General features: G+C 38.8%; 1 protein-coding gene across 1 annotated transcript in view; it reads left to right on the forward strand.

Moving 5' to 3' along the window:
* nsmfa (NMDA receptor synaptonuclear signaling and neuronal migration factor a) overlaps window positions 1-12235 on the forward strand; it is a 33401-nt gene that overhangs the window by 12114 nt on the left and 9052 nt on the right. Inside the window, 3 exon segments of the mRNA XM_068574556.1 lie at window positions 3351-3409; window positions 7567-7619; window positions 9335-9424. Of these exon segments, the coding sequence (XP_068430657.1) occupies window positions 3351-3409; window positions 7567-7619; window positions 9335-9424 (202 nt within the window).

Genomic DNA, 12235 nt, shown 5'->3' on the forward strand with positions numbered 1-12235 from the left:
AATTGCAGTAATGTAACATTCATGCAGTTTGAAGTTCACGGGGCTAAATGCCAGTGAGCATCTGTGTATGTATGATAGCAACTTGAGAGTCTGTTCAAAAGATCACCTGCAGCTGGAAGAGATATCTCAACTCACATCACATCAAATCATAGAATCTCCAGCATCTTCCGGCAATCCGTTTCTCCCTGACGATGCCTGTCTTTCAAAAATAAAATTCTCCTTTTAAATGCATCCTTGTGCAGTACTTGTTTGAGCATGTTCAGAATACAAAGGCAGACTCAGTCAATATATATATATATATATATATATATATATATATATATATATATATATATATATATATATATATATATATATATATATATATATATATATACACATATAGTGGTTATTCATGCGGCCTATTAAATAAATTCAGACCAGTAGCAATGATGTGGCTCTGCAAGTTTAGAGTGTATTCATGGATGTCAGTTATGACACACACTTTTTTGTCTCTGTCTCTTTCTGCCTCTCCCAGTGTTTCCTCTCTCTCTGCTGTTTGGACTCATTGATAACTGGTGCCTAAACTGTGTTGTTTTTTTCCTTTCTACTCAATTCTTGCTTCCTAATTAATCATGGGACACTCCAACAGGATATCGTGAGTACACTTTTCTGCCTGCTTCCTATTTTTTTTTGTCTTAGCTTGCCTACCTCTTGTTCCTAACAGCTGTTCCTTAACTTGGGTTGTGTGATTGAGCTTCTGCTGAAAACAAACTGACCAGTACAATAAATAACTAGGGGTGTGTGTGTGTTTGTGTGTGTGTGTGTGTGTGTGTGTGTGTGTGTGTGTGTGTGTGTGTGTGTTGTCTGGCTTATTCTGGCCTGGCAAAAAATGATGTTTATTACAAAACATCCATCATCATCTGACAGTTATTGATCGTCACTTAGGAGCCTAAAGTCAGCACTCAAAAAATTTTAATTAGAGGAAAAAAGAAAAAAAATTAAAAAAAAGGGGAAATTGAGTTCCAGGATGTTCATACAACAGCGGGGATGCAGTCCAGTGTAATCCACTGCAGCTGAGAAAATTCTACCAAGCTTAAATCAGGAAAAAATGTCCATCCAAGCATCAGTTGACCTAACCCCTGACAGCTCACATCCATCCAGCTGTTCTGTCAGAGTGGCCCACACGACCGCCCTACTAAGGCCACAGCGATAGGTTGTTTTGGTCATTTAAGATGCCTGTGGCAGTCATGTTTAAGTGCTCTAATCCGACTCGCCAGCCGTTGCCAATTATCACAGAATCTGTGTTGGCTGACTCTCAGCGTATTTGGAATCGACTGTGGCAATTGGCTCCGGAGAGATTTGTTAATAACAAGTATTTATAGTGCTAACATGTGATCCCCAGTCCCTAATGGTATAGCTGTCCGATTGTTTAAAGGTTCAAAATAAGTCAGATATCATTCAGTTTTCAGCTAATGTATTATTTATGAAGCCATATAAAACTTTGGTCCATGTTCAGTTTAAAATTTGTAGGGTGCAAATTGTAAACATCTGTGAAATAATTCCTGGGCAGCTGAGAAGAAGGTTAAAATAAATGTTAACAGAAATGTATTTTGCCTGAACCAGAACAAGTCTTGACATTTCTGCCAACCCCTGCTGCTATACATCTCGCCTAACTAAACCCAACTAACTCAAGCTGCTCACATGCGTTGATAAGTTATTTGTATGTTGACCCAGCTTAGCTAACCTCTGGCTGCTAGTTCACAGTAAATGATGAGGGTTTATTCTAAATCCATGCAATAATACAATGATAAAGACGGTGATATTCTATACGTTTTCTTACCGTCAACAAATTCCACAAAAAGACCAAAATGGAGTCGGAAATTGTGCCAAGTCACTTGAATGAGAGTAGATCACCAAGTACAAAAGGCAAAAAAATGTATTTGTTCTGCATTAATAAATTAGGCTTCATATTCTGGGGACTTTGAATGTCTGTACCAACATCAATAGCAATCCATCTAATAATTGGTGAGGTGTTTCAGTCTGGACCAAAGTGGTGGAACGACCACCAGACCTTGCATGGCCAAACATGTTTAACACACACAGAGCAACGATGAGGCTCATTAATGTAACATGTTCCTCCATTAAGATAAACTCAGGTAGTGTAGCTATATTTTTAAAGCATACTTATGCCATCTAGGTGTTACTCAGAAAATGCGCATTAAAATAGCCCCTTACAAGTGCATGATTTATTGTTGGAGGGAAGTTTGCTGAAGACAATTCAAATAAACTATAAACTATATGTTTGTGACAAGTTTCTCAAGATTCACGGCTATTTGCATGACTGGGTTTGAGGCTCAGAACCACAGACAGGCAGGACAATCTGAAAGTATTGAGCAACGGACTAAAGCAGTTAGTTTGGACCTTTTTATGGGATGGGTTGACAGTAAGATTAATTATGAATAATGTCAGCCGTAACCTTTAAAAGAACATTTTGTTCTTTTAGGGATCGTACTACTTTCAGTCAATTATTTTTTTACCATGGGTGGAAATGCTTCATCTCCATCTCTGTCTGTGCTCTGGACAAATGGTCATCAGCTTCACAGGATTACTGGGTCACATCTTTCTTAGATAACAACAATAAGTAAGTCTCTTAAAGACATAATCACACATCCACAGTGAGGCATTTCACGCCATGTTTGTACTTTGACACATAAAGAGGTGTCGTTTTTTCTGCTGTCCAGAATGGTCTCAAAAGTTAGACAATGACTTCAATGAACAAACAGGCGTCCACAACAATTTTGCGGTCAATCTCTTGCTTGTGAATTACAGCTCGAACATTCTAGAGAATTCATAAAAATGAACAACAGGTGGTGAATAGGGAGTATTAAGCCACAGTATTGGAGAATGTGCACGATTTCAAGTGGCGCTGCTACTGAAGCCCAATGGCCTGCAGGTGTAAAATTACACTCAAATCTCAACATTCCTTTAAACCGCACATCATAACATATAACAGGTCTCCATCACTGATTCTGGGAAAGTAATCATAAAATTCCTCAAAAACAAACAAAAGAATTATATCCGAAGTGGAGCCACTGAAAAGAGGTCACAAGATCAGCATATCTATTGCAAGATGGATTATACAAACATGCAGACTGGCACAAGTGTTACAGGTATGAATAGAAAATAAGATTTGAGCTGGTGATGAGATTTGACTTCCTGGTCTTTATACTCAAACCTAGCTGCGAACCGACCTACCTCAGCCTCCTCTTAACAGCCAAATAAACCCCGCAGCTAAAAACCCTGGAATCAGCCCCTCCGGCACTGTCCTTCCCTCTAATACTGTGCCACGTCCCGGCAGGGCTTTCTAGGGATTTGTGCAGATAAAAAGGAGAGTGAGGGAGCAGGATTCGGCAGGAGTCATCGAGAGGTACGAAGCTGCCCCTGCCAGGGTGTGCTTTTGCTTTTGTGCACTTGTTTCTGGCTCTGCAGTAACTCCGCAGTTGCTTTTTTACAGCCGCGTCTAATCTGACTAAGACAAAGAGTCCCAACGTGGCATTTGTAGGTGAGGGCGTCAGCAGCTTTAAAACAGGATCTGCTTTCAGCATGACCTGCTACAGTGCCCCAATTTGTAGGCCGGATTTTTACTGCCATCCGCATTGAAATACATTTTTATTCTTAGACCAAACTAAAAACAAAACTTGGATGAATCTTGTATTGTGGATATTGTCATTCACAACTTTATAAACTGATTTGGTAAAATTTTGTTCAGCAGACTTCAGTATTCAACCCCTCCCCCTCCCCCAATTCCCCCAATACAAGTTGGTAATGATATGTTACTGCAGCAAGCATTTCTGTACAAAACAGGATGAATTTGTATTTTCCTGAAAAGAAAACAATTATAGAAATACGGAGTCAGTTTATAGAACAGTTGCCGGAGTAATGACATCAGTAACAAGTTCAGAAACTGTCTCACTCAGGCCCCAGATGGTGAATGTGACACCATGCCTGCAGTACATCTCAATTCCTTTGAGGTCCCAGTGTCATCCATCTGCAGTGTCAGCACATTCATGTTGGGTGTTATTTCATCAAAATTAGGGATTTGAAAAGGAGGAAAATATAGCAGAACAAAAAGTTTTAGGCACGTTTGTGTTTGTTTTTTATGCATCATTGCACTAAAGTCCACAGGAAAGTGTTTCCACCTGAAACCATCCCTTGAAAAGACGATTATATATGTTATCACACTAAGGCCATGTCCATCCTAAGGCATGTGTATTTATTTCCACTCTTGCCTTTATTCTCACTATTTGACCATTAAAAACAGATCAAACAGAAAAACCAGCTCAAAGAATAAAGAGGCAATTACTCGAGAGTCTATTGACAAAGTCGGCATATGTGTTGCATTCCTGAACACTTTGTTCTTCAACCTTAATATTCTGTAGCTAACAACACCGTGAAAACAGAAAGATTTGAGGTGACGAGCTGCTGGCTCAAATTCGGAGCATTTCTGTATTATTTTTATTCCAGTCTGGGGGGCAAACTTTATAAAAGGCAATAAAAACCCCAGAGTGGATGATACACTTCCGACACGTAGCCAGTGTTTTTGACTCTATCTGCATTAGTATAGATTGGTGCTAAGCTACAAAGCAGAGGAGACATCATTACATTTCATGCAGTAACAGTTAGCAGGCAGTACATCTGTCGAGGACAAGATGCTCATCCCAACATAGACGACAATTCTAACCAGTCATGAACATCAGCGATGCACAAAGAAAGAGACAAAGAGACGTTTCAGCATCGCTCTTAATCACCAGGGAAAAGTAGATTAATCTTTGATTTTTTTCTCATCATTATGTATTACCATCTCTAAAACAGTTTACCTAGTTACTTTAGAAATGAGTCTGACTTTACTTAAGTACAACTTTTTAGGCGATTTTAAATTTTAATTTTACCTGAGTATTTCCATACATTATGCCTCTTCTACTTTACGTTTTAGAAGCAAATACTGTACATTTTACTTCCCTACATTTAGTTAAGATCTTAAGTTACGACGCTCATAAATCAAATTAAGTATATTTTGATGCTAATCCTGTACTTCAAGAAAACCTTGGGCAAGAAGTAATAGTAGAAGACATTATCAAAGAAACGATTAAGACAAGGAGAAAGCTCACACTTTGTCAAAAGAAAGAGGAGGAAGGAAACGAGAAGGATGCTCGTAAGGAGTGAGTGGAGACAAACTAGGAATTAATCACTTATAGCAAAGGAACGAAAACAATGTGTGAGCAGGTGTAATCATCATTTTCAAATAAAGAGATGGAAATGAGTTATGGAGTTATTGAGCATCACAGAACGAGCAGAAGAAGAGAGGAGGGCGGACCTGTCATATTGTCTTTACTTGGAAGTGGAGGTGGCCATGGTTCTCTCACATCTCTCTTTCTACCTAAATCTCATAAACTGTGTCCACACCTCTCCTTTGTGGGCAGCGGATGTTTAAGCACAGGACATTCAGGGTTCGACGCTGTAGCTTGTTTAAGATCTTTTTCTCAAAACATAAAGTAAGCAACAACGAGGTTTTTCATCTGTAATTAGGACGGCGTTATATCAAACCATGTTTCTGCATGATGTAATGTGTGTTGCTTGTAAAATTCATTGTTTGATGTTGCAAGTTGACTGTTGTTTTGCTGACATTTGTATGGGGGTAAACCAAGGACAAAGAATCCACAGTCTATTTATTTTTCCTTTAATGTTGCTTCTATATTTATGCGCTTCTCCACCACCAGATAAACATGGATCCACATATACATATACACACACACACACACACACACACCTACACACACCCCCACACACACACACCCACACCCACACCCACACACACACACAAACCACATGCTGAGATCATTAATCATGAGTGTCGACTTGTGGCTCGGTGTACATAAACTGTGTGTAGATGAGACATGGGCGGGAGGGAGACAGAAAGATAAAAGGATGTTTATCTGGGGCTGCTGCATAGAACATCATGCCAGGATCAGGCAGAAAGTCACAGAAGACCATAAAAGCCCCATTTCTTTGTTGTCATTAACACATTAAATGGATTTCAAGGGGAACATGGTAATGCAAAGTCTCTATATTAAATTACTTATAGACTACAAATGCATACTGTCCTCTGGATCTTTTATTTTTGCTTTGGAGACATGAAACCTTGTAGACTTCTAAAAGGCTAACACAAGTAGCAAAACCTTGCAAATTGAAAACAAAAAGACGTTTCTAGTCCGCTATAATAACGTTTTATTTAATTGTTTGACATATCCTGTCTTTGGATACTGTGACACAACTGAAATGAGGAATTATTGATCCTTTACATCAGCAGCAGACGCAAATATAGCTTGACCAATACATAGCCGGCTGATATCTTTAAAGATATATGGACAAGTGATTTATGTGTTGTACTCTCAAGCAACACCGCCTTTATTGCAGCATTATTTCCATTGACAGCGGAAGTTTGTGTTGTTTACGGTCGGCAGTTGCACCCTCTGACAGATTAAGATAGCCTATAGGTGGATGTTATTCAGTCTCAAAGCACTGGTGGGAAAGTGGTTATGACACAGGCTTTGGGAAAAATTAACAAAAGTGAACTGCTTCTGTTTGACCTCCACAGTGTGGGTATACAGGAGGTAAACACTGGCCCCATGTAGGCAGGTTACATAAATGAATCAGTGGAATGTATTTTATGGAGCAGAGGCTTTTGGACTTGGCTCAATTGTTGAAGCATTCAAGTTAGCGCCTGTTAAAACAAGTTGTTTTACATTGTATCCTGACATTCATGGCATACAATGGCATTCGATGACTATATCTTTTTAACGAATACATCTTCTGGATGTATTTATTGCAGAACGTCTCGCTTAACACACACCATAGAACTAAATCAGAGCCTTATACATTTGTGCCAATGCAAATAAAAAATGGAACAAAAAAGATATTGATCCATACACTGTCATCGCCTTTTAAGTATTAAATGTTATGTTATAAATAGGTTGACCTGTACTGGTCAAGCTCTGAAATAAAGTCTCGACCAAATTCCCCCTGTGATGAACACACAGAGACAACAGATCAACAAGCACCATCTCAGCTGCCTGGAACAAAGTAAAGAAACACACAGTTTGGCTGGTTAACCTCCCTCTGATGCGCCTTCATTGCTCAGAGCAGATACATCAAACCCTAAAAAATACTAAAGAAGGGTTTCCCTTTTGGCTGTTGTTAAATGAATGAATCTCCTGTGCCTCAATAATCTACACTATAAAAAGGATGAGACGAGGTACTTTGGCAATGTGGTGCATTACACCCACACTGCTCCTGGGAAAAGCATGTTCCACTCACATTGAGGAAATGAGTATATTTGCTTATAATTATCTCTCTTTTTAAGCTCTTTCAGGATAGAAATAGAAGCTTGACACTAAACTCTCCTATTTGTCTTTCTTGCTTTGTTATTTCCCACCCACCCCTTCCTCTGTCCTCCTCTTCTTTACGTTTTGGTTCTCCCTCTGTCCCCCTGTTATCCCGCTTCTGCTTTGATTTCTCTACCCACAGGAACTTCCGGAAGCATCTTCGGATGGTGGGCAGCAGGAGGATGAAAGCACAGAGTGAGTCAGAGATGTGTGTGTGGTTTATATGTTTGCTCAAACTGACTGGGATGTCGTTCACCCCACCATCATCTGTGTTCTTTTTTATGTTTTCTGGTGCGTTTTTGTGCACGTGTGTGTTTCACTTAACACTGCTGCTGTTTTATGGGGATTTTTATGCTCTATTGCATTCCTTTGAGGATTATTATGTTCATCAGTGTGCGTCTGTGTCGATGAGCCAGCAATGCAAGTCTGTGCTTATGTTAAAGTAGTGCGTAGGTGGTCTTTTCCTGTTGCGTCGCTTTGAATGTTCAAAGTTGTTGTTTTTTTGTTTTTGTTTGATTGGTTGTAAAGTTTGAAGACAGAATAATACATTTTTTAAAAGCAACAGGTTTTGGTAGAGATGGAGTGACGAGTGTGAGTGTGACTGCAAATATAAGAGAAGAAAAACATTCTCTGGATTCCTCTTTGTTCTAGATTTGGGTCAAGGGTAATGTGAGTGGGATTTTTTTTTATGCAACTTGTATGCAACTTGTCCAGTATGCTTTACCTAAAATAGAAAGAGAAAATGGTGATGAAACAAGTAAACTCAATCATAATCTGAATTAAAATTGGTTCAAAATTTGATTTGTGTCCAATTTAGAAGTTGTGTGAGCAGCTTGGAAAGGTCATACGTGTTATAACTATACAGTACGTACAAATCATGGTAGCATATGTGAAAGCCTTGTGAACGTATGGCAAAAAATATGTTTCTAGTCCAATACCGCAAGGTTACAGTGGTGATTATGTCAAGTGTGAAAAATCATTATTTTTGGATTTAAATAAAACTGTTTTGGCAGGCAAGACTGAACCCAATTAAAACCCAAATGTGTCACCCGTCATTGCAACTGAATAAATATTGCACCGTAGCAGATTTTTGTTCGACATTTACTAAAACGCCAAATCTTCTTGATGCTGTAATGTCAAAGTTCTTCCACCGTTCATGCTCTGCCTGCTGCTATGAGGAAGAACTATTTCTCCTGGAGACAGTTTTAAGGGGATCTTATAAAAAACGATCAATCTGTCTCCAACTACACAAATGTTCACTCAAAATCCCAGAGTATTAATGTTCTGGGATCACAAAAAAAAGGATAAAATAGTTTGTTTGATGAGAAGTTATTTCTAAAAGGAAACCTTGAACAATGTTCTTTTGATCACAAGAGTAAAAGTCAAATGAATGATTCTAATAAAAGGACGTTTGTACTTGAAAGGAACAAGTTGGTGTCAGCAGCAAAGTGAACAGAGAAGCAAAAAATGATGTCGCCTTGAGGGACACGGTTAATTAACCATGTCAAATACTCTCAAGCAGTCTAAAAATATTGTCAGGGAACAATGATTACTCTTCAAAGCAGAGCTGATTGTATTAGGACTAAATCTGTGAATCAGGCCCAGACCTTTTCCATATATCCATACTGATGATAAGCAGCAGGATCCCTTATAATGAGTAAATATATGATTGTCAGCATATGTGTTTGTTTGTTTTAACAGTTTGTACATACAGGCATTTGTTTGTGCAGAGGAGGGATGGCATCGTATGAACACTATGTGTGAGCTGCATTTGCCTTTTCACCTTGGTGTTTTGGGTGGCGAGTGTGTGGAGGAAACGGACAATTTGCAGGCTTGTTGTGTGAGTGTGTGGCGTGTGCGTGTGTGTGTGTGTGTGTGCGTGTGTGACTATCTCTTCCCGCCTTCACTAGCATTCGCTGAACGTAGATCGAAGAGTTTCAGCCGTTCCTGGAGTGACCCCACCCCTGTCAAGACTGACTCTCCTCATGACCCCAGAGACAGTGAGTTCCCACAGACTCACGCACGCACATCTACACACACACACACACACACACACACACACACACACACACACACACAGTTTCTCACAATTAAGGACAAGCATGGTGCAATTAAAAAAAACATGGAAAGAGGCTTTAACGATAAGGTAACCAAATCACGTTTACAAATTGTGTACATTTATGTGTAATGTAAATTGAGTCAGACAGAAGAAAAAGTTTTAAAAAGTACCTGGATACGTTAGACCTCGCCTTGTAAACCCAACTACTTTAAAGTAGTCATATCACCTTAACTGCAAATATACATGACCTTTTAAAGCTGTTACGTGTCCTCTTGTTCTCTATATTTATAATTTAAAAGCTCTGCAGTAAAACTTGTAAGAACATATGACCAATCATAACAATAATAACCCATCTGAACCTGTGTGCCCTCACATCTTGACTGACAGAATGATTGCAGTTTGAATTTGCTTTGCGCTCACGCAGTGCTTTTGTCATTAATTCATTTTCATACACCGGTGGCTCGTATGGAGTTGAAAGTCACTTAGCGGCCTTTGTGAGCTATACAAAAAAGGTCTGGTAATCAGCACACTGATGTACAAACTGAGTTACACTACGCTGGGATGAGGCCGAATCACCTGTAGTTTTAAATAAAGGTCAACCAGTCAAAAATAATGCAGTACACAACATACTGACAAACACTGCCAACTGCAAAAGTCTGAAGTACAGCAACTACTACTTTGTACAAGGAAGTAAAAATTACTATTAATACCATACAAAGGTATTTGTACTTAATTTAAGTATTTCCATTTTGGGAAATGTCCTATTTTATTCAACAACATAACAGTTGGAAATATTGTACTTCATTTTAACTACACTTAACTAATGGTTGTTGTTATTACTAGTTTTCCTTTTCTTTCCTCCCTGAGCTGATGTTCAATCCTGAAAATCTGGATACATTTTTGATTAGTATATTGCAAATTTAATTCCTTTTTTTTTAAAGGTAGAAAATATGAGATTGCCTACTAACGGCCCTCACCTCAGCCTCGGCTATCTCCTTTAACGTCCTTCATAAATGACCACCTGGAAGGCCGCCTAATACGACTCACATGCACTTGAAATTTAAAGCCACTTTTCATCAAATATGTACAAACACACATGCCAAATAGACGTGGCATTTCACAGTTTTACAGCTCAGTTTCAGCACATTAAGTAACATGCAAAAAACAAACAAATCGAAAGACATTTGCACTCAGAGCACACCATCACACGCACAATCTGACTGTCTCTGCTGTTGACTCTGACCCTGTCCATCTGTCTCCCTATGACCGTGGGTCTTTCTTCAACTGTGTGATGCTCTCTCTTTCTGTGAGTATGTCTTCCAAAATGGAGTGTGCGTCTAAGTCCGAGTATGTCAACTGGTGCCGATGTTAACGTGAGGATGTCTCAATGTTCCTAAAAGGCTTTTGATTCAGAGTTTGAACACACTTTGTTTGTTTGCATGTGCCGTTTGTCTATGTTGACGTGTGAGTATCTGTGGTTTGATGTTTTTTCTTCATCTCCATCTTCAGCGTTTCTGTGTTTCAGAGTGCGATGAAAGATAAATGAACTGTTGATGACACTCTAATGGTGTGGTTGATGCCTCATTCTTCCTCTTTCCTGAGGGAAAGGTATTGTTCTCTGGAGGGGTGACATTAATCGTCAGTCTTGCTTGTCATTTTCTCCTTTTTCACACTCTCTTTGTTCTCGTTCTCCATCTCAAACTCACCTGTAGTTTTTCTTTATAGTGATGGTTTACCGAACCTTTTGTGAACAACAACTGGACCGATACTGGATTTTCAGGCCGATGCCAACATAGATATTTAAATAATGTCCTCTAATGACATATCGGTCGATAATTATTTTAAATTTGCTGTTGGAAATTAATTAACAAACAAATACTGATAAATGAATAAGAAACTCAAAGACTCCAACACGTAGGTATAGCAAACAGAATACAGTACACACGTATGCCGAGGCTCACGGTATTGGAACATGGCAATTTAATGTATCAGCACTGAAAGCGGTCGAGCAATTATCAGCAACATAACATTATTTTCTATGAAAGCACTCTTACTTATGTTTCTGTGAACTGTTTTGATCATTTCTAGGGTAAAAAATACATCACATTTATCCACAAGAAACACTTTCAGCAACAACCACCGGCCTGCCGTTAGGTCGGTCAAATGGTGAAGGTCAAAACATAAAAACAAATGTCAAGAAAACATATATATATATACTATAATATATATATGAACTAATCTCGAAACAGGATAAGATTTTGGTATCTTAAGCGTTCTGGTTTCTGATTGTAGTCCGAGTGGTATTGACCAATCATGTTTGAGCGAGCTCTGGTTGCATGCAGGAATAAAAGTAGGTATATACCGGCCAAAATTAAATCTCCCAAACTAAACTTCAAAATCCAAAGAAATTGTGTTTATGACCGTTATAGGCAACGATGTCTTTCAAATGCTACAAGGAAGTACATCGATAAATCTAGAAACAATATTGCTCCATCTTCTAACATCAAATGAGCGATGCATAGAACTAAAGGTTTCACCACTTGACCCTTTTAGGACATGTTGAAATACAAATGTAATGTGTAATATACATTATGATTACATATCAAAGAAGCACAATTTGGTGGTACACTTTACTGCCCTCTGATTCCTGTTTGATTTTCTTATCTTCTTGTTAGCTGTTGCCAGAAATAATGCTGCAACTTTCACCATCAGTCCTACTCATTTTTCTCCTCCTGCCAGCTGTCGCATCTTT

Source organism: Clinocottus analis, unplaced genomic scaffold (assembly GCF_023055335.1).
Source record: "Clinocottus analis isolate CAN_PGR_092001 unplaced genomic scaffold, fCliAna1.0.p SCAF_13, whole genome shotgun sequence".
Lineage (NCBI taxonomy): Eukaryota > Metazoa > Chordata > Actinopteri > Perciformes > Cottidae > Clinocottus > Clinocottus analis.